General features: G+C 39.7%; 1 protein-coding gene across 7 annotated transcripts in view; it reads left to right on the top strand.

Annotated features, from left to right (window-relative positions):
* Positions 1 to 20,765, top strand: part of SLC20A2 (solute carrier family 20 member 2) — a 102,535-nt gene extending 81,770 nt beyond the window's left edge. For 6 of the 7 annotated variants that reach the window (XM_090258751.1, XM_090258752.1, XM_090258749.1 and 3 more), the window contains 6 exons: positions 2,924 to 2,950; positions 3,051 to 3,254; positions 4,339 to 4,927; positions 11,166 to 11,351; positions 12,480 to 12,564; positions 19,253 to 20,765. In XM_090258751.1, coding sequence (XP_090114877.1) covers positions 2,924 to 2,950; positions 3,051 to 3,254; positions 4,339 to 4,927; positions 11,166 to 11,351; positions 12,480 to 12,564; positions 19,253 to 19,417 — 1,256 coding nt within the window. In that variant the 3' untranslated portion in view covers positions 19,418 to 20,765. The remainder of the gene's footprint in view (positions 1 to 2,923; positions 2,951 to 3,050; positions 3,255 to 4,338; positions 4,928 to 11,165; positions 11,352 to 12,479; positions 12,565 to 19,252) is intronic. The other variant, XM_090258754.1, reaches the window with a different exon arrangement.
* The last annotated feature ends 349 nt before the right edge of the window (positions 20,766 to 21,114 follow it).

The raw sequence follows: 21,114 nt of genomic DNA on the forward strand, positions 1-21,114 counted from the left end.
TGAATAGAATAGAAATAGACTGACACAAATATGACAAATTTATTTTCAACAAAGTACAAAGGCAGTTCAATGGAGAAAGAAAAGTCTTTACAACAAATGGTGCTGGAACAATTGGATAACCATATACAAAAAAAGAAAGAAACAAACAAACAAACAAAAAACAAACTTTGACCTAATCTTTACACACTGTAAAAAAATTAACTCAAAATGCATAGTAGATCTGAATACAAAATAGAAGACAATAAAACTTCTGGTAAAAAAATCAGGAAAATATTTTGTGGCCATGGGTTAAGAGTTTTGAGATAGGACACCAAAGCAGAACTCAGAAGAAGTTGGGAAATTGTACTTCATCAAAATTAAAAATGATTGCTCTGTAAGAAACACGGTTAAGAAAATGAAAAAGACAAGCTGTAGACTGGGAGAAAATGTTTGCAAATCCCCTGACAAGGGACTGATATTCACAATATATAAAGAAATCTAAAGAAAACAGCACCATTAAAAAAAAAAAGAGCAACACATTTGAATTGAACACTTTATCAAAGAAAGACATATGGATGGCAAATAAGTCCATGAAAAGATGTTCAACATCACTTGCCATCAGGAAATGGAAGTTAAAAATCACAATGAGATACTATTACACACCTATTTGAACGGCTTTATTTAAAAAAAGCAAAAAAACCAAAAAACAGAAAACCCTGGCTGCTGTGGCTCAGTGGATTGAGCGTCAGCCTGTGAACCAAGTGTCGCTGGTTCGATTCCCAGTCGGGAACGTGACTAGTTTATACATCAGGTCCCCAGTTGGGGGCGTGTGAGAGGCAACCACACAATGATGTTTCTCTCTCTCTCTTTCTCCTTTCCCTTCTCTCTAAAAATAAATAAATAAATAAATAAAATTGTAAAAATATATAAAAATAAAAATAAGAAAGAATGTGTTTCTCATTAACCTTAAAAAAAAAAAAAGACAATGCTGAGTGCTGATGAGGATGGGAAGCAGCTGGAACACTCATACAATATGGGGCAGCCACTCAAGGAAAGAGCTTGGCAGTTTCTTACAGAATTAATATACCCTTGCCTACTCCTGAGTATTTACCCTAGAGAAATGAAAAGTTAAATTTACACAAAAACGTGGATCTGAATGTTTATAGCAGCTTTATTTGTGATCACCCCCACCTAGACACAACCCAGATTATCTACAGGATGAATAAACAAACTGGCGTATCCCTGTGTTGGAATAGTGCTCATCTGTGTAAAAGAGTGAACTGTTGATACCTGTAACAACATGGATGCACCTCAAAGGCATTATGCCAAGTAAAAGGAGCCAGTTTCAGAAAACTAAATATCATATGATTTTATTTATATGACATCCTGAAAAAGGCAAAAATACAGGGACAGAGACCAGATCAGGGTCGTCAAGGTTTAGGTTCCGGCAAAGGGTTTGCTTGCATCAAGCTTTGGGGAGTGACAGAACCCTTCTCCATCCTGACTCTGATGAGCTTCCAGGAACCTAGACATGTGTTAGAATCAGAACTGTATACACACAGAGACCAGTTACTATGTGTAAATTTAAAACGAGTAATAGAAAAATCCATATTAATACACACAACCTCTAACTAAAGAGTGAAGTGACATTGATGCTGTTCTTCCTTTCCCGGGGAGCTGCTCCCTGCTGTCCATGGGGAGTACGTATTAATATCATTTCCTTCATTCATGTTGTGTACTAGCCTAAGATGAGCCCCCCCTTAACCTCATTGCTTGTTTGACTTAACTGCATGGGAGTGATAAGCCATACTTAAATGCTTTGATTTTTGTAAAGGTTTTTCCTAATAGCTGAACCCAAATGTCAAACAGCCCACAAAACCTTTGTTTCCCCACTTTAGGCTATAATGTCACAACAGGAAACTGACATTGCTTCCCCATTCTGGCTCTCTTAGGAGGTTTTTTTGTGAATGCCATATATTTTGATATTTCAACTTGTATTTCCTGTTCTATACAGACTAGTGGTTAAGGGCATGGGACATAGAGCTAAACTGCCTGAATTTTGCTACTGTGTGACCTTGGCAAATGACTTAATCTCTCTGTGCCTCAGTTTGCTCATTAATAAATGCAGAAAATAATACCTAACTTGTGTGTTAACAAGTTTTGTTTTAATTATACTCTATATAAATATTACCATCTCTCACCTAGATTATAAGCAACATAAGGTCAGTAGATCCGTATATATATTTCTTATTCCCTGTGGTACTTAACAAATTTAGTTTAAAATTTTTTATCTATTTGTCTGACGGGGTAGATGTAGAGAGATGATAGGAATAGAAATTATGTGTGAGTATATCCAGCAGAGGGACTGAGAAGCATATTTCCATTTCATTTATGTAGGTGAGAGCTTAGAAATGTACTCAGGAAATTTTGTAAGCTGCAAGATCATTAAATCAGCAGCATCACATACCAGATTTGATTTAAAAAGAGTGCTAGCGAGCCTTAAAATGGCTTTTAAAAAAATCCCTTGGTTCTTTTGAAAGTAAAGAATTTTTAAAAGTAAGTAGGATCTCTTTTTTTGTTTTTGAGAAAAATGATTTACTTATTTCCTAAGATTTAGTGACCTAAAATTTGCAGACCAATAATTTATTGAACAGAAGAAAGCCAAATAGACCATAACAATATCTATGAAGACAAAAAGGATAAACATTTCTGTGATTCTGAGGTTAGTTTAAGAAAATAGAAGTCCAGTCTAGACAGTTATAGAATTACAGGCTGTTAGCCCTGTGCAGGGACCCTGGGGATCAGAGCTAACCCTCTCTGTTTTGCTGGTTTTTCATGAGATAATTCAAGCCCAATGTCCCCATCTTTTCCTCAATAGCTAAATTTCCTGCCTTAAGTTTCCCAGATAATCAATTGAACTCTCTACTTCATTTTCTCTATCTAGCTATAAATTTTTTGTTTCATGTCCAAAGTAAGTACTGAGGTATAGAGGTAAGTATTCATTTTTTATACTTATTTTTCAATAACAAGAATGCTTCCAAAATTTTCAGCTATGACCGTACTTTCCTTAGGCAAATTACAAAAAGAAGGTGCTTTGTCACGAGTCTCTGATGAAAGCCTCAATAAAATTCAGGAAGCGGAGTCCCCAGTATTTAAAGAGCTGCCAGGTGCCAAGGCTAATGACGACAGCACCGTCCCTCTCACGGGGTCGGCTGGGGAGACATCGGTGGCCCCAGAAGGCACATCAGTGGGCGGCCACCCCCGGGCCACTTATGGTAAGAGCCATGCAGAGGACTTGGGCTGGCATGATGGCAGTGGGCAGGTCCTCGGGTCAGCAGCGGGGCCTGAATCTGGGGGAGTTAGGTTTTAGTGCACGAAAGTGTCCCTTAGTTTTATGTTTTGAGAAAACCCAGGGGCTCAGGAGGCCTCAGGAGACCAGCCCTTCAGTCAACAGAGCAGGATTACTCTTGTCCTGTGCTCTTCTTCGAAGAACTATTTATAGTCTTATCAGCGGTGCCAAGAGTGCACATGGTGCCTCTGTGCAGCTCGCTCAGCTGCGTGTGCGTAGTTTGCAGGCTGCAGTTACTTAACTGCTAAAGATTGGCTTATCCAGCTTATCCAGGAGGCCTTCCTCGTGAGAGACGCCAAGAGAAAACTACAGCCGGAGCCATGGCAGCCTCTCACCAGAGAATCACAGGAGCCTCAGAAAGCACGAGACTGTTGTGGAGGTGTCCTTTTGTCCCACAGCATCTGTAGATGATGGTGCGTGAGTGCCAGCCTCTGTCAGGCCTGCTGGGGCAGCTTCCCGCCTCCCTGCAAGGGGGGCCGTGGCACCCGTTCTCCGTAGGTGCGGTCTCAGATTTGGCCCCGAGAAAGCAAATTAATTTTGCCCCACAGATCTGACAGATACTGCCTTTGACAGTCATGATTGGCCTTTTAAGGAGCACCTAGAATATCTGTCTCACAGTAAGCTGGGTTTGGCTCCTGATGTATGAAGTTTTCTAAAATAAGTCCCTTATAAGGATTCTCCCTTTACTGGTTACTAGGAACAGGAAAGAATGCTGTAGTAATTTCTGGAAGACACTTTTTAGGAGAACTTAAGTTGCATTATTTTAAAAGTATCATATTATTAGTTTTACCCTTTTGTAGTATGTTTCCAAGTTTCTTTTTTTTATTTTAACCATATTACACGTCCTTTAGAGTCAATTTAGAAAATAAGGCATGTGGAAAATTTTAAATCTCCCATAATAATCCAGCCTTCCAGAGATTACTATCATGAGACAGTGGGGAGTATTTCCTTCTAGACACAATTTATATTCAGCAGGCTAGAAAATAAGACCTTTCTTTAACCCTTTTCAGGAAGGGCACTTTCCATGACTCATGGCTCTATAAAGTCACCCATCTCCAATGGCACATTTGGCTTTGACGGCCACAGAAGGAGTGATGGTCAAGTGTATCACACTGTGCACAAAGACTCGGGGCTCTACAAAGACCTGCTGCATAGAATCCACACGGACAGGGGCTCCGAGGAGAAGCCGGCCCAGGAAAACAACTACAGGTTCCTGCGGCGGAATAACAGTTACACTTGCTACACAGCGGCCATTTGTGGAATGCCAGTTCACTCGACTTTGAAAGCTGCGGACTCATCTGCACCCGAGGACAGTGAAAAGCTGGTGGGTGACACTGTGTCCTACTCTAAAAAGAGGCTTCGCTATGACAGCTACTCAAGCTACTGCAACGCAGTAGCCGAAGCTGAGATAGAGGCAGAGGAGGGAGGTGTGGAGATGAAGCTGGCATCTGAGCTGACAGATCCCGACCACCCTCGGGAGGACCACGCAGAAGAAGAGAAAGAAGAGAAAGACACCGCTGAGGTCCACCTCCTGTTCCATTTTCTGCAAGTCCTTACTGCCTGCTTTGGCTCCTTTGCGCATGGCGGCAATGATGTGAGGTAAGGACATCGTTCCTGCAACAAGTATGTAGTGAGGGTCTGCCATGTGCCAAGCGCTATTCTGGGTGCCGGAATATAGTGGTGAACACCACAGGCAAAAATTTCTGCCTGTCATGCTGGGGTTGAGCACATGCTGTAAACAAATAAATGAAGTAGCACATGTAATAATAGGCTAGACAGTGATAAATGTTCAAGAGAAAAATAAACTAGAAAGGGAACTGGAACTGCTGGAGACTGTGGTGTTGGATAAGCTGCTGAGGTTAAGAGCTCAGTAAGTGAGATCTGAAAGGGTGAAGGGATCTAGTCACGTGAGCATCTGCAGGAAGAGCATGTCAAGAAGAAGAACAGTGGGTGCAAAGGCCTGGGGCAGGAGTATGCCTGGTGTATTCTAGAAAGAGCAACGAGGCCACAGAGGGAGAGTGTAAACTGTAAGATTAGCAGATCATGTTGTCCTGGAATATGCAGGAAATATGTATGAATATGTAGAGAGCCTCTACTCTCTTTTTACTAGCTAGATCGCTAGTGACAAGTCACTTGATTTTCCCAAAGCCTCGGTTTCCCAATCTGTAAAATGGGGGTAAAACTAGTACCAACCCCATAGGGCTTTTATGAGGATTCAGTGAGATGCTTTATAAATGTGTATAGGACAGTGCTCCTTCTATAATCAGTTTCTATACATTTTCACTATTGCTATTGTTATAATTATACTATTGTTGCATTTTTTTTTATTACCCAGTTGTATGACTCTCTGCTTTTCAGCCATGGGTTTCTATACACTGCCCATCCATGTGTGACTGCATTTCTGTTCTTTTTTTAAAAGCCTTTCTGCCAGACAAAAGGCCTGGACATCTTTTGTTCTGCTCAGTGTTATGTAGGTGTTGCTGTGTTATTTAAGGCACCGTGTTTTGTTCTGCTTTAATTTTCTGACTGCCCCTCCCCAGAACCACTCCACTTCCTCCTCCCCTTTATCACAAATTCTTTATTGAAGGCCTGGTACTGGCGAAGTGTTATGAATTGGGACCCTGTCCTTCAGGAGTTAAATTCCAGTTAGGGAGTTAAGAAATACATATTGATGGGAAAGTAAAAAACCACCCCCAAACAGTATTTCGACGTCAAAGGAAGAATTTAGGCAGTACCTCCTACAGCCAACCAGAGTTTAGAGAATTTGCTTACAGTTTGGGGGCTGGTTTTGAGACTTTTGAGTAGGGAAATCGTCTGATAAAAACAGTGTTCTAGAAATAATGATGTGACAGTGAAGAGGGGGCTTGTATTCATTCAACAAACAGTTATTAAGTTTATACCAGGCCTCAGTGCTGAACCATTTGTAACTTATTCTAATCTTTCTCCAAACACTCCTTAGAGGTTCAGTGGTATCCGTCAAAGACAGGGAATTGGAATCTCAGAAATGTGAGAGTTCTTGCTCGGGATAACACAGCTAGAGAGAAGCAGCCTTGAGAGCCAGTTCTCTGTGCTCTCAGCCCACACTGTCTACACAGCGTATAGTTGGGATCGGGGAGGAGGCTGGAGCTACAGAAGCCATTAAAAGCCCATGAGTAGTTCTACATGTAAGGAGCTTGGAAGTTGTCACTTCATCCTAAAAACATGTGAAAAATTGAACAGACTGCAAAATCAACAACTGTTTTGGGATCTGGAAGAGAGAGAGGACGTGGGGCAAACCGTTGCCCTCAAGATTGGAGATACATTCAAATACAGAGAGTTATGGAGGAGAGGCTGGGACCCAGTGGTAGAAACAGTTATAAAGAAGTACAACTGATACACTAAGAAAGGAGAGAAAATAGAATCATGTGACGTGTTCTATTAAGACAAAATAGAACAAAGAACAGGGTAATAAATAGAAAAAAGTAACACCTAGATATTAATTCAGCTATGTCAAAATCATTTTGAATATCAGCAGTCTAAATGTCAGTTAAAAGATAGAGATTGTTAGACTGGATCAGAAAACAAGACTTAACTATATGTTAGCTATAAGAAACCCACTTTAAATATAAAGACACATACAGGTTAAAAGTAAGTGGAAGGAGGGAAATATATCATGCTAACACCAAAAAAAAACAAAAGTTGCCATATTAATGTTGGACAGAGCAAACAGGACAGATCCAGCAGGCAGAATATCAGTAAGGATATACTTGAACTCTGTTGAGTCAACTCACCATGAGTCAACTGTGTATCATTTACATTTATAGATTTCAACAACAGGAGAATTCACATTTTTTCAAGCGCGCATGAAACAGCAAAATAGACCACATTCTAGACTATAAAAATACCTTAATGCATTTAAAATAATAGAACTAATACAATGGCTGCTCTCAGACCACAATGAAATTAAGCTAGAAATCAATAAAAGAAAGAAAACTGGAAATTCCCAAATATGTGGAGGTTACATAACACACTTGTAAATAATACATGGATCAAAGAAGAAATATCAAGAGAAGTTTTTAAATATTTTAAACTAAATGAAAATAAAAACCAGTATTTGTGGGATACAGCTAAACAGTGCTTAGAGGGAAATGTGTAAAATTGAATACATAGATTAGGAAAGACCAAAAAAATAATAATTAAATATTTATCCTAGGAAACAAGAAAAAAAGCAAAGCAAATCCAAAGTAAGAAGAATAAAAGAAATAATAAGAATTATAGCAGAAATCAATAGAGAAAAATCAATGAAACCAAAGCTGGTTTTTTTTAAGATCAATAAACTTGATAAGCTTCTAACCAGGCTAAACGAGAAAAGAGAGAGGGAACACAAGTTACTAGTATCAGAAATGAAAGAAGAGACATCACTATAAATCCTACGGACATTAAAAAGATGAAGATTGCTCCAAATTTGATGGCGTAGATGGCATTGGACCAATGAAACAATCTGCCAAATGCACACAAGAAGAAATAGACTATCTGAATAGGCCTATATCTGTTAAAGAAATTGGATCAATAATTAATTATCTTCCAAAACAGAAAGCACCAAGCCCAGATGGGTTCACTGGTGAATTCCACCAACATTTAAGAAGACAATATACCAATTCCTTACAATCTCATTCAGAGGACAGAGGCACAAGGAATACTTCCTAACTCATTGTATGAGGTCAACACTATCTTATTACTAAAACTAGACAAAGATATTAAAAGAAAAGAAAACTACAGATCAGTATTTGTCATGCAAACAGATGTAAAAATCCTCAACAGAGTATTGGGAAATTGAATCTAACAGTATATAAAATAATTACACACCATGACCAAATGAAATTTATCCCAGGTATGCAAGGCTGGTTCAACATACAAAATTCAATTAATGTAAAAAAAGAAAAATCACATGACCATGTCAGTAGATTAAAGAAAAAAAAAGCATTTAACAATCTACCACCTATTTATGATAAAAAAAAACAAAACTTAAGTAGACTAGGAATAGAAGGGAATTTCCTCAACTTGATAAAGAATATCTCCAAAAAAACCCAGCAACTAACATCATATTTAATGATGAGAAACTCAGCTTTCCCACTAAGATCAGGAGCAAGTTAAGGATGTCCCTTTTCATCACTCCTATTCAACACCTTACTGAAGTCCTAGCTAATGCAATAGGACAAGAAAAGGAAATAAAAAGTACACTGGTAGGGAAGGAAGAAATAACACTGTTCACAGATGACATGATTGTCTCTGTAGAGAATCTGAAAGAATCAACAAAAACTTCTGGAACTAATAAGCATTTATAATAAGGTTAATATGTAAAAATCACTTTTGTACTTATCAACAGTGAACAGGTAGAATCTGAAATTGAAAACACAATACTGCTTCTTTTCAGCTACAATTGCCCTCTTTCAGTAATTCGCCAAAATGACTAACATACACAGAGGTAAAGAGGAGGGGCACCCATTAAGTTTTCTGGCTTTTTGGAAAACACGAGTTGTTCTTTTGCCCACCCACATACATACGGATCTATAAGAAAAGTGATATTGTAGACATTAAGGGCACTGTTCAAGAAGGAATGCCCCACAAACGTTACCGTGGCAAAACTTGAAGAGTCTACAGTGTCACTCAGCACATGGTGTGCATTGTTGTAAACAAACAAGGGCAAGATTCTTGCCACGAGAATTAATGTACATACCGAGCATATCAAGCACTCTAAGGGCCGAGATAGCTTCCTGGAACATGTGAAGGAAAATGATCAGAAAAAGGAGGAAGCCAAAGAGAAAGGTACCTGGGTTCAGTTAAAGCGTCAGCCTGCTGCCCCTTGAGAAGCACACTGTGTGAGAACTGGTGGGAAGGAGCCTGAGCCGCTGGGACCCCTTCCTGAGGAAACCATAGCATGATTAGTGTAACAGAATGGAAGGGATCTGTACTGTTAAAAATGTTCTATTGAGTCAAAGTGTGCTATCCTCGCCCCCCCCCCAAAATATTTAAAGAAAACTCTGTGTTCTGAAAAGAATAAATAAAAAATAAAACACAATACTATTTACACTAGCATCCCTAAAAATGAAATACTTAGGTATAAATCTAACAAAATATGTAAGGATCTATATGTGGAAAACTAACAAACTGAAGAATGAAATCAAAGAAGAACTAACTAAATGGAGAGATTTTCCATGTTCAAGGCTAGGAAAACTCAATATTGTCAAGATGTCAGTTCTTCCCATCTTGGGGGTGTTGATAATGAGAGAGGCTCTGCATGTGTCAGGGCAGGCATCATATGGGAAGGCTCTGCACCTTCCTCTCACTTTTGTTGCGAACCTTAAATTGCTCTAAAGGAATGAGGTCTTAATTATACATTTGGGAAAAGAAAAAGAAAAAAAGAAAGCTGTAGCATCTTCCCAAAAAATCAGTGTGTGGCTGCCAAGGGCCTGAGTGATGATAGGCTCAGGGGAAAGGACACTAGCACCTGAGTGAGTCACTCCTGAGCTCATGTCCCAATCCTGCCTCCTGCTAGTGACGTAAAATGGGAGTGGCAGTACTTAGTTTGCAGAATGGATGTGAGAACTAGTGATTAGAAATGTTTGTGATCCCCAGTGTGGTACCCAACACAGCTGTCCATAACTGGTAGCTAATCTTAGTAGCAGTGCTGGCAGTGAAAATGGAAAGAAATAGAGAAAGAAAAAAAGAAGAAAAAAAAGAACTTGATTTGTGTATCCACTTCTTGTGATTTTTCAGTGTAGTACTTCTAAAAAGTTAATAAATCACATGTTCATTAAGGCAGCTACTATAGATCCAGACCAGTAGCTCCGTTGGTTAGAGTGACATCTTGATGCACCAGGGTTGCAGGTTCAATCCCCAGTCAGGGCACACATGAGAATCAACCAATGAATGTAAATAAGAGGAACAACAAAAATCGAAGTTTCTCTCTCTCTCTCTCTCTCGTCTCTAAAATCAATCAATCAAAAAAAAAAAAAAGATGGCTATCATAAAAAAATATACAAAATAAACATTGATGAGGATGTGGAGAAATTGAAGCCCTTGTGCAGTTAGTGGAACGTAAAGTGGTGCAGCCACAATGGAAAACAGTCTGGAGGTTCCTCAACAAATGAAAAATGGAACTACCTTATGATCAAGCAATCCCACTTCTGGTTATTTACCCAAAAGAATTGAAAGCAGGGTCTCAAAGTGATATTTGTACATCTATGTTTATTGTAACATCAGTCACAATAGCCAAGAGGTGGGAGCAACCCTAGTGTCCATCAACGGATGAATGGATAAGGATGTGGTATATGCACATAGTGGAGTATTTAGCCTTAAAAAGGAAGGAAATTCTAACTCATGCTACAACGTGGATGAATCTTGACATGCTACGTGAAATACCTAAGTCTCAAAAGATAGATACTGTATAATTCCACTTATCTGAGGTACCTACAGTAATCAAATTCATAGAAACAGAAAATAAAATGGTGGTTACCAGGGGCTGGGGACAGAGGGCAAAGGGACTTTATTATTCAATGGCTGTGGAGTTAGATTTACAGGATGAAAAAGTTCTGGAGTACTGTTTCACAACAACGTGAATATACTTGACACTACTGAACTGGACACTTAAAAGTGACTAACATGGTAAGTTTTCTCTTATTTTACCACAAAAAATAATAATAAATCATTTTCATCACCACTAGATTATATAGGCAGGCCACAAATGCAGTAAGAAGCGCTATTCTCCAGACAGAGAAGTCACTGCATGTTGTGTACAGTGTCGTTTGTCTTTATGTGCAATGTTTGTATAATTCATTTACTCTTTTTATTCTCCCAGTAACGCCATCGGTCCCCTGGTAGCTTTGTGGCTGATTTATGAACAAGGTGCAGTCCTGCAGGAAGCAGCTACGCCCGTCTGGCTGCTGTTTTATGGAGGAGTTGGAATTTGTACAGGGCTCTGGGTCTGGGGAAGAAGAGTGATCCAGACCATGGGGAAAGACCTCACGCCCATCACCCCATCCAGGTAAGCCAGGGGGTGCAGGCTGCATTAGTGGGGCTGGTCCTTGGAGACCTACGCAGAGTCGATATGTCCGAGAGTCCTTTCATGCTGCTTTTATGCCCCGGCCCCCTCAGCACAGTCCCTCTGCAGCTGGGAGTCACGGTGAAGAGGGGGCGGGGCGTAAGCTGACCCCACCTTGCTGGCCACCCATTATTGCCCTCCCTCATGCAGTCTTGGGTCCCCATCCACAGTGTCACTGGGATAAGGGAGAGAAAACGAGAGGCGGGGGGTGGGGGGGTGATAGAAGGAAGGAGGAGCTGAAGCAGAGCCGGAGGGAAGAGAAAAAGAACCACCCGGCAGCCCCGCATCTTCTCCCACGGGTGGTCTTAACCAGCATGAGCTCCTGAGAGCAAGCCAGGCGCCAGGGCTTGCAAGCCACTTCCACGGCCCAGGGCCTGCCTTTCCCCGAAAATTCTCCACCACACCAGCTCCACCTACTGGAGGGAAGCGGCTCTCACCTGCCACCCTTCTGGGTTACTTGGGGCGTCCTTCCTCTTGCAGCCTCTGCCCTCTGAGGTGGGGTCTGGACTCATGGTTTCCCTGTAGTCCTATTGTCCTGTTTTCTAATATTTAGGTAGTTTAGGGGTTAAAGAACAAACTCACAGAACTTTAGAAGGATACAACTAAAACTTGGAACTACCTAGTGTAAGAAATCTTTCCCCTCTTGATATTAATTTTAATAATTCTTTTATAAAATTGACTTCAAGAAAAATTAGTAATCTGAGAAAATTCACCTTTTTGGTAGTAAGTACACATTTTTAAAATGAGAGTATAGTTTTTCATACGCCACTTTAAAAATGATTAAGTGACCATGTTTTACACAGCAGGAATTTCTGACCCACTTACAACAGTGTGTGGTTTTGAAAACATGCCAGAAAAATAAGGCTATTTGGATCTGTAAACAGTGTAATGCAGAGCCTTGGTGTGAATCGTTGTCATTGTACAGCAGTTTCTTGTTCTCTTAATGTCATCTGGCCCTGCCAGAAGCTGACGGTCGATTCAAAGAGGGTTCTGGGGAGACGTTGGTACCCCTGGGGTGTCAGTGAGGCCGATACAAAGGGCGCCTGTGATTGTCTCCTGTCTCCCCCACAGCGGCTTCACCATCGAACTGGCCTCTGCATTCACGGTGGTGATCGCCTCCAACGTGGGGCTTCCTGTCAGCACCACTCACTGCAAGGTAGGCCCTGCCAGCGGTGACCTTCCTTCAGGCTGCTGGGGTCCATCCAGCACCCAGTGACTCTGAGAAGAGCTGGTTGAGCTTTGTATGTTGTCGTTTGTGAAACAAAATCACCTGCAGGTTTGCTCGGAGTGCTTAAGCATTGCTGGATTGGGGATGCTGGCTGTCCTCAGCCTGTCACCCTAGCCCTTGCCTGCTCAGCGGTGTGACACCTGCGGCCTGCAGACTTGGCTTTTTCAGTGCATGCCGGGCAGAGCATCCCCTCCTTCGATGTGTGCTTCACTCTTTCCATGTGTCCTGTTTCTCTCTCATTGTCTCCACAGTGAATTTTGCACTGAAGTCATGTGTGCGCTAACCATATTCGTAGGCTCAAATGGGGGCTTGCCACTCAGTTCCAACCCATTGCAGGGGACTGGGAGATAAGCAGAAATCATCTCAGTGGAATTGTAAGACATGGTTGTTTCGGTTCTTTTTCCTTATATGATGATCAAAGTGACTGTATTGCCTTAAGAGTTAATTCCAAATGAAGGTTAATGCTTAAGACTGCTCACTGCCAAGTGCTTTAAAACTCAGGGCTGTGCAAGAGGGAATTTCTTGCTATAGGGGTGGAATGTTGGAGCTGTAAGGAGCCTGAAAGGTAATAAAGAGGAGACAGGCTGCGTGAGCTTCAGGGAGTAATTCGAGGTCACTCAGGGTGGAGCCAGGACTAGAACCCAGGTCTGTTAACCCAGGTCTGGAAAATTCTAAAACAGCTTCAGTGGGCCTCTATAGACAAAAATAGTCCCTAACTTCAACAAAGCAAAATTCACCTGCAGATTTTTTTTGCTTGTATCATTCAAGAAGAACTGTGCTGGGGGGTGGGGGTGGAGGACTGTTCTAAGCACCAGTGACCAAAGACCATGCCAGGCAATGTATTTAGTGCTTTATACAGGGGTGGACAAGAGTAGATAAAATTACCAGCCATCATTACTTAAAAGATAATTTGTAAGTAAGGACATGAAATAAGTACAATAGTAAATAAATAATATAAAATTCTGTGTTCCATGTACTCCAAACTGTAAGCCTACTTTTGCCCACTCCTGTATGTGCAAAATATGTCATTTAATCCTCACAGGAACCCTTTGAAATTGGTGCTGGCATTCCCAATTTACAGATAAGAAAACGGAGGCTTCCAGAGTTATCACTTTCTCAAGGTCATATATTCAGCATGTGACAGAGTCACTCAGACCTTCACCTCATGCACTGTACCTCCTAATCATCCTCATAATAATCATAATCGCAGTAACCAATCACAAGTAAGATGCGTGGGGCAAGTGCCCTCTGCTGGGGACTGTTTGAAGTGCACTGTGAGTAATTAACTTGTTCCATCCTCCCCAAACCTTTGGAGGTGAGTGCTAATATTGTTACTCCGTTTTACCAATGCGGACGCCGAAGCGTAAAAGGTTAACCCCGGTCCAGGATGGTGGCGGAGCGAACAGGTGGCCCATGCCCGCGCTAGCACTCGGCCCAGCGCCGCTCTGGTACAAAGAAAAGAAGCTGTGCCTCCTGCCATACTCCTACCGTTGTTACTTTTCTAACTGCGGTTATTTAAAAATTACAGAAGAGCACATGCTCACTGAAATACGTCAAACAATGCTATATATATGGCATGAACAGGGATCATCTTGCCCCCTTACTCCACCCCAAGTTCAGTTCACTGTGATGTGTGGGAGCCTAGAGGAAATGCATGTTACTAAATATATTCTTTCTCAAGGAAACGGGGTTTGAACTTTTCTGTAGGCATAAATAGCCTTTTGGGCTGCTCGAAAATAAGCATTACACTGTCTTTTTGATGATTAACCCTGCACTTGAGGAAGTCTACTGAAGGTGAACGTTTTTAAACCAGTTGGAAGACCTCTGGGGAAAACAGCACAAGTTTGGTTTTTCTGAGTTGTTACTGTTACTAACTGCACTATATTTGTAAGCTAACCTATACTGCTGTACAGAGTGAAGTGTTAAAACTGAGACTACTAATTTTGCCAATAACACTAAACTCTATAATGCAAGATATGAAATATATGAAAAGTACAAAATGCCTATAAAAACTATATTCTTATTAGTTATCTTTAAATGTCACTTCCCCAATATTTATATTTATACTATAAGAAGAAGGTGCTATTAAGGGATTTATATCCAGTTTGTACCGGGCCTTAGAGATGTGTGTTATCATTACTCTAAAAGACCCCTGGCTGGTGTGGCTCAATGGGTTGAGTGCTGGCCTGTGAACCATAAGAGTCATTACTCTAAAAGAGCTATACAAAGCATAAGATAGGTTTTGTTTCCTTAGAGCTATAGATTAGTGTTAGACTAGTTTGTTGGCACTTAAAATTAAGTATCCTTAACATGAGACCACAGTGGATGTCATCTATCAATGAGATTTAAGACATAGTTCAACTTGGACTCTAGGCAGTTTGTCCAGTGTCATTGGTCACGGACTTCTGGACAAAGCCCAGAGCTAGTTACTACAATAGTAAATGGCCGGGCTCTGGCTCCCAGGACTTGCAGTGGGCAAAGATGCTCATCCAAGTCCAGATAACAGGAGTGCTGAGAAGAGTTCACAGTTCCCTCCCCATAACACTTATTCTGTTACACCAAGTGTTTCTTCTGCTTTCCACAGTCCCAAAATAGCAAATGTGGGATGACACGTGAGAGATGTGGGATGGCGTTAAGTAAGAATGAGGCCCTGAGTGAAGCTGTGAATCTGGAGACATTCAAAGATTGTTGACATCCTGTAAAATCATAGCAGTCCCATCAGATTTTCTGGAATAATTAGACCCTGTGTTTGCTATTTCCACTGCTCTACTTCCTCTCCCATCTACTTGTTAGGCACTAACAGCAATAGTTTCCATTGAAAGGTGGGCAGATGTTGGGAACTTGGCAGAAAAGAAGATGGAAACTTTTGTGTAAAATGAGCTTTCTTAATTTATCTGGGTAAATTTCATTTATTCATGTTTCCTTCTCAGTGTACCAATATTTAATATAGATGATCCTTTATGAGCTCTTTAATAGGCAGTCAGAGTGGTATTATCCAAAATGTCTTAATTTCATATTGGGGTGGTTTGGGATTATTCTTTTTTTGTGAATTAACAGCATTATTTATCTCTATTGATGACACAGATGATTACTCAATCTGCCTTTGAATTTGGAACAACTTATAAGAAACAGTACTGATTTTAAATTTTAGGATTATAATTTCTAATTTAATTTTCTAATCCTTGCTCTCTGGTTCCCCTACTTTTCAATAATCCTATTGCTGTTAGGGCCTGATGATGCCCTTAAGCTGAAAATACAATCAACTTCCTAAGAGAGAGGTTAGAACACAGGAAAGGAGACCTATGTATTACACATATTGTTATTGGATGGAAAACAAGATTTTGTAATGTCAGTTCTCCTCAAATACAACCCCAACCAAAATTTTTTTTTACAACTTTACAAAATGAATCTAAAGTTAATTTAGTAGGTCAAATTGGCAAGAAAAGCAATAAGGAGAGATTGGCTTTGCCAGATAGAAAGTATGTTATAAGGAAACAAGAGTTAAGAATAGATGGAGGTGAGGGGGGTGGGGAATTGTGATAATGGAGACAGAGTTTGGGATGATGAAAAAGTTCTGGAGATGAATAGTGGTGATGGTTGCAAAACAATGTGAATGTACTTTATGCCACTAAAGTGTTAAAGTGATAAGTTTTATGCCATGTATATTTTACCACAATAATTAAAAAAACATCGATACTTATATAAAAACAATAGGTAGGCGAGAGAGAGAACCTGTTATATACAAGTATATAGTTCGGAGAAAGGGAAATTTAACCAATAAAGAATGTCAGCTAGCTGGCTATCAATCTAGAAAAACAAAATTAGACCCACAACTCTCAAAATATATGAACATATAGCTGATGGCCTAAATAATATTTTAAAAATATTTTAAAGTGTTGAATAAAATAGAATTTTATTTTTGAGAATTTAGAATAAAATAGAATATTTATCAAATATTCACAGAAGAAAAGTGCAGCGTATTTTATTGCATGAAATTAGAAACTTGAAAATAAAACAAAGCAGAACAGAACACTGGGTTGAGAAAATATTTGCACTAAATTTCACAGAGTTACTATTATTCAATAGGACCACACATAAATAAATAAGGGACACGTTTAAATTCCAGTATGTAAAAGGGCAAATAAAATACACGAAGACACACTTTTTATATGCAAAGACTAGCAGGAGTAAAATTGGATAAATAAATAAGTTCTTAGTCATAATTAAAGGTATGCAAATTATAGCAACAGTAGCCCATGTTATTGTTGGTTAGCAAAATAGAACAATTTACAGGATTGTTATGGTGTACTGAAATTCACAGATCATAGAGGACCTTGTATATTTACATGTCTTTGTAAAACTCTTTGGCAATATGTATTGGGGTCCAGAATGTACTAGGAGACGAAGATTTTCCTCAAAGAAACATTCCAGCTGATTATTCATGGGAAAGCGTTGGTAAATCACCATTTTGCAACCAATGCAGTAAAGATCGGATTGCTGAATCTTCAGCAGAAGGGGAGAGGGAAGTTGATGAGTGCCAGGGTATTTTAATGGTGTGAAAATGTCTCTTTATAGACTGTGGCAAAATGTTAAAAATTGGTGAATTTTGGTAAAGGGTGTATGGGAGTTATTATTTATTTATTTATTTTTCTTTAGGGGAAAGGGGGAGAGGTTTGGAGAGAAAGGGGTTAGAGGTAAGAGGAAACTCCCGGACCAACCCAAGGGCCTGGAGGAGTGGGGGACTGGGAGAAAGGGGGAAAGGGGGAAAGGATAGTGGAGAATCCTGGTTACCCACGCGGGGCCATAGGAATTGCCTCTGTATGGCATTCTTGTAGCTTTTTTCTAAGTTTCATATTATTTCAAGGTGTTTTTAAAATGCCCCTTTTAAGGAATAATCCACTTTAGGGAATATTATTTTTTAAAGCCTAAATATAAGTGAATATGTTAATCATGAAACTATTTCTAATAGGGAAAATTTGGAAGCAAATTGGAAATGGTTAAATAAATTAAGGTACATCCACCTAAAGCATGTACCATTTTACATTGTAATCACAAAGGCTGTGAGTACTATGCGACGATGCTTATAAATTTTTTAAAGAAAGGACATAGCATATCTATTATTTACAAATAAAGGTATTTTAATAAAAATACTAGAAAGGAGTATATAAACATGACAGTAGTTGGGTTCTGGGTAATTGTCCATCCCTCCTATTGCATAAACTTGCCCTAATATTCTTACCTTTATGCTTAAAAAAAGTGTTCTGGGTTAGCGGGGTGAGTGGAGGTAGAAAAGGTATAGGGGGATAAATGATAATGGGAAAAATACAATTAAAAATAAATAAAACAAAATGAAAATAGGAAAAAATAATTGTTCTAGGAAAGAAAGGAGGCGTAGATAAAATGGAAACTTGAGTGTGAGGTAATCCAGAACAACTGAAGTGCACTGCAAGGGGCTGTGTTCTGGGGAGACAGTGCGTAACAAGAAGAGTTTTCATCTCAGAAGCCAGTGTTTGTGGATTTGATGGCGTGGGTCGACAAAATATCAGATTAACTAACTGCCTTTAAATATGCTGTGTGTTTGGCTTTCCTGTTTGCTTCCATAAACAATTTACAGTGTTAGATTTTATTTATTCTGTGGTTAGACCCCAGTTGCTATTTGAATGTCACTGGCCACTGCTGATTCTAAAGTATTCAAGGGTCAGTAGAGAGAAGCCTACTTTATAGAAATCTTCAAGGGCAGACAGCTTGCAAGTGGTCAAGGGCACTCTGTTAAACTCTTTGAGCTTCCTCAGAGCCTGAGTGAGGTGTGAGATATTACAGGCAGTTTACTTTCTTAGGATTTTTAGGACACTTGAAGTGTCTTTTTTTTTTTTCCTTTTTAGACTTTCAACCATAAAATGAACTGCAAGTAGTTAGAAAAATATTTGAATTAGTATTAATAATCTAATTTTCAAGTATCTCTGTCGTGAGTCTGTGAGGCTTGATTGACAGTTTAGATTCAATAATATGCTCCATTTTATTTAACTTTTTTAATTTAGCTAAGTGCAAGGACTGCTATGCAGTTTAAAGTCAAGAGGCCTGAGTTCTAGTCCTCAGTCTGCTGTGATTTACAGTATCTCCTGGTGCCCCCAAGCCCTCAAGGGCTGTTGTATCCTCTTTAACATGAGCCACGTGGTCTAATGTTCTCAAAGGTCTTCTCCAGCTCCAACATTTTATGATGCTGTTATTCTAAGAGAAGGATAAATAATTGCCATTTCATTATATAATTAAGCAGGTTCACATACTGTAGTAAGCAATATCCTACCTGGGGCATTCATAAGTTTATAAGGTACAGAGAGCAGAGAAAACATTTAATTGGCTCAAGTTCCACTCAAATAGAGCAGAATACATGGGAAAGTGCATCAGATCTGTATACTGAAGAGAATAATCCTGAAACAATTATACCTAAGATATAAATGATTTTAAAAGCTTTTAACAAATTTAGGGGAAAGAATTGGTAATTTTATTATATGATTTATTTAAGATTATTCAGTTCACATTGGTTGAATGTAGATTTTGTGTCACACTTTATAATTTGTGGGTCTCTTTTTACTTTAAAATATTTGTGCTTCTGCAGGTGGGCTCTGTGGTGGCTGTGGGCTGGATCCGCTCCCGGAAGGCTGTGGACTGGCGCCTCTTCCGGAACATCTTTGTGGCCTGGTTTGTGACAGTCCCTGTGGCTGGGTTGTTCAGTGCTGCTGTCATGGCTCTCCTCATGTACGGGATCCTTCCATATGTGTGATTTGTCTTCTTCCAACCAGTAAACGAGGAAGTCTTGGGTGGGGCTGTGTGGGAGGCATGTGCCCACATTTCACACATGTATGCGCATCCTGCCCATGCACAGGCTGTTTTTCAACCAGCTTCTCCATGCTCCTTCAGGTGGTTCCAAACCACACTGTCACCTAGGCAGTAGAGTCATCCTCCAGAGCTAACTTAACTACTGTACATAATAATGTGCATTAAACTGATATCGTGGTGATATAACGTGGTGCAGTTACTTATATATTAAATATATATTGTATACATAGAATAGGTAGTATTATTTCAAATATATTCAGAATGGGAGTGGAGATAATTGCCTAGAATTCAGTATTCAACAAATCTTTGTACATAGTGATTTCAGTGGCAAATTTTGAGAACCTTTAAAAGCAAAGCCTAGTTTGGAAATGCTATTTTTCCCATTTAATATACTGTAAGATAACTGAGGTACAGGGTGGATGATACAACTTTGGGAAGATGTATGTATGTCAGAGTGCTATTGAATAATACTGGAACAGGTGTTCACAAGTGCTTTCTCTGAAGTTTGTTCATATACTGTGTATTGATTATGTAATATATAATTGCTTCTGTAAATACTTAAAACTGTAATTTTTTAATGGTGTGCACTTCCCTTATACTTTTTTGATCAGAGAATTTTGGAAAGTACCAAAGAAGCAGGGGAATAGTTTGCCAGTATTATATTTTCATATTGTCTCCCCTCCTCATTAACCCTGCGGTTAACCTGGGCTGTAGCGAGACCACCATGCGCTGGCCTGCCCTGGAGCAGTGTGTGTGGTGAGGCACCAGCCCCTATCAGTGCATCCCCCACTTCTGGTTCCCGAGCCCACCTACCCCAGCACTGCTGCCAGACGCCAGATGTGGATCAGCCCTGCGGTGGCCGTTCATTGTCATCAGTGTAGAGAATGTACAGATGTTAAGGACATGCAATCAAGCACTACATATCAAGTCCAGTTTTAATTTTCACTCCTATTCTCCCCTGCATTTGGAAAAAAGCAATTCTTGTCTCAAACACTGAGGCAAGTACTTTAACATTCTAGAAATTTGGGAGGGGGGAGGTTGAAATGTCAGACAATACACTGGATTTGAGGATTTCCTTGAGGCCTTTACTAAGTTGAACATCTTGATGCTCTATTGTAGTCCCATTTGGATTCTTTTTTGATAGTGGGAGGGAGGAAGTATGACTAATGTTAGAGCCTGAAACTTTGGAAATGCTGCTAAAATTTTTATATTGACAGACATTTTCTCGGTACTTCATTATGATTTTTCATTAATCAACCATATTAAATTTATAATAAAAAAATGCCCCTCAAGTTTGTCTCTGACTTTTTTTCTAAATATCAATATAATGTTTTTTGTCCAGCGTTTCCACAATCATAAAAGCTATATAATTTAGTAGTCTATTTTTTAGAGAACCTTTTCCCCTTATTTTACTACTATTACACTTCTGTGTAGAAATATACATGAGCACCCAGAAATCCCCACTGTTAACACATACATTGGTCCTTCATTAACAAACTATCTGATGAAAGGGTTTGTCACTCTAAAGTTGGCCTTATTTCAGGGCTAAGGACCTAGCAGGAAAATGCACATCCTTTCTTCTTGGCTTAAGCATCCAAAAACAAAACAGAAAGATAGCTTCTTGGAGCATCAGAAGGAAAC

Source organism: Furipterus horrens, unplaced genomic scaffold (genome assembly GCF_987537825.1).
Source record: "Furipterus horrens unplaced genomic scaffold, mFurHor1.1.pri manual_scaffold_12, whole genome shotgun sequence".
Taxonomy (NCBI): domain Eukaryota; kingdom Metazoa; phylum Chordata; class Mammalia; order Chiroptera; family Furipteridae; genus Furipterus; species Furipterus horrens.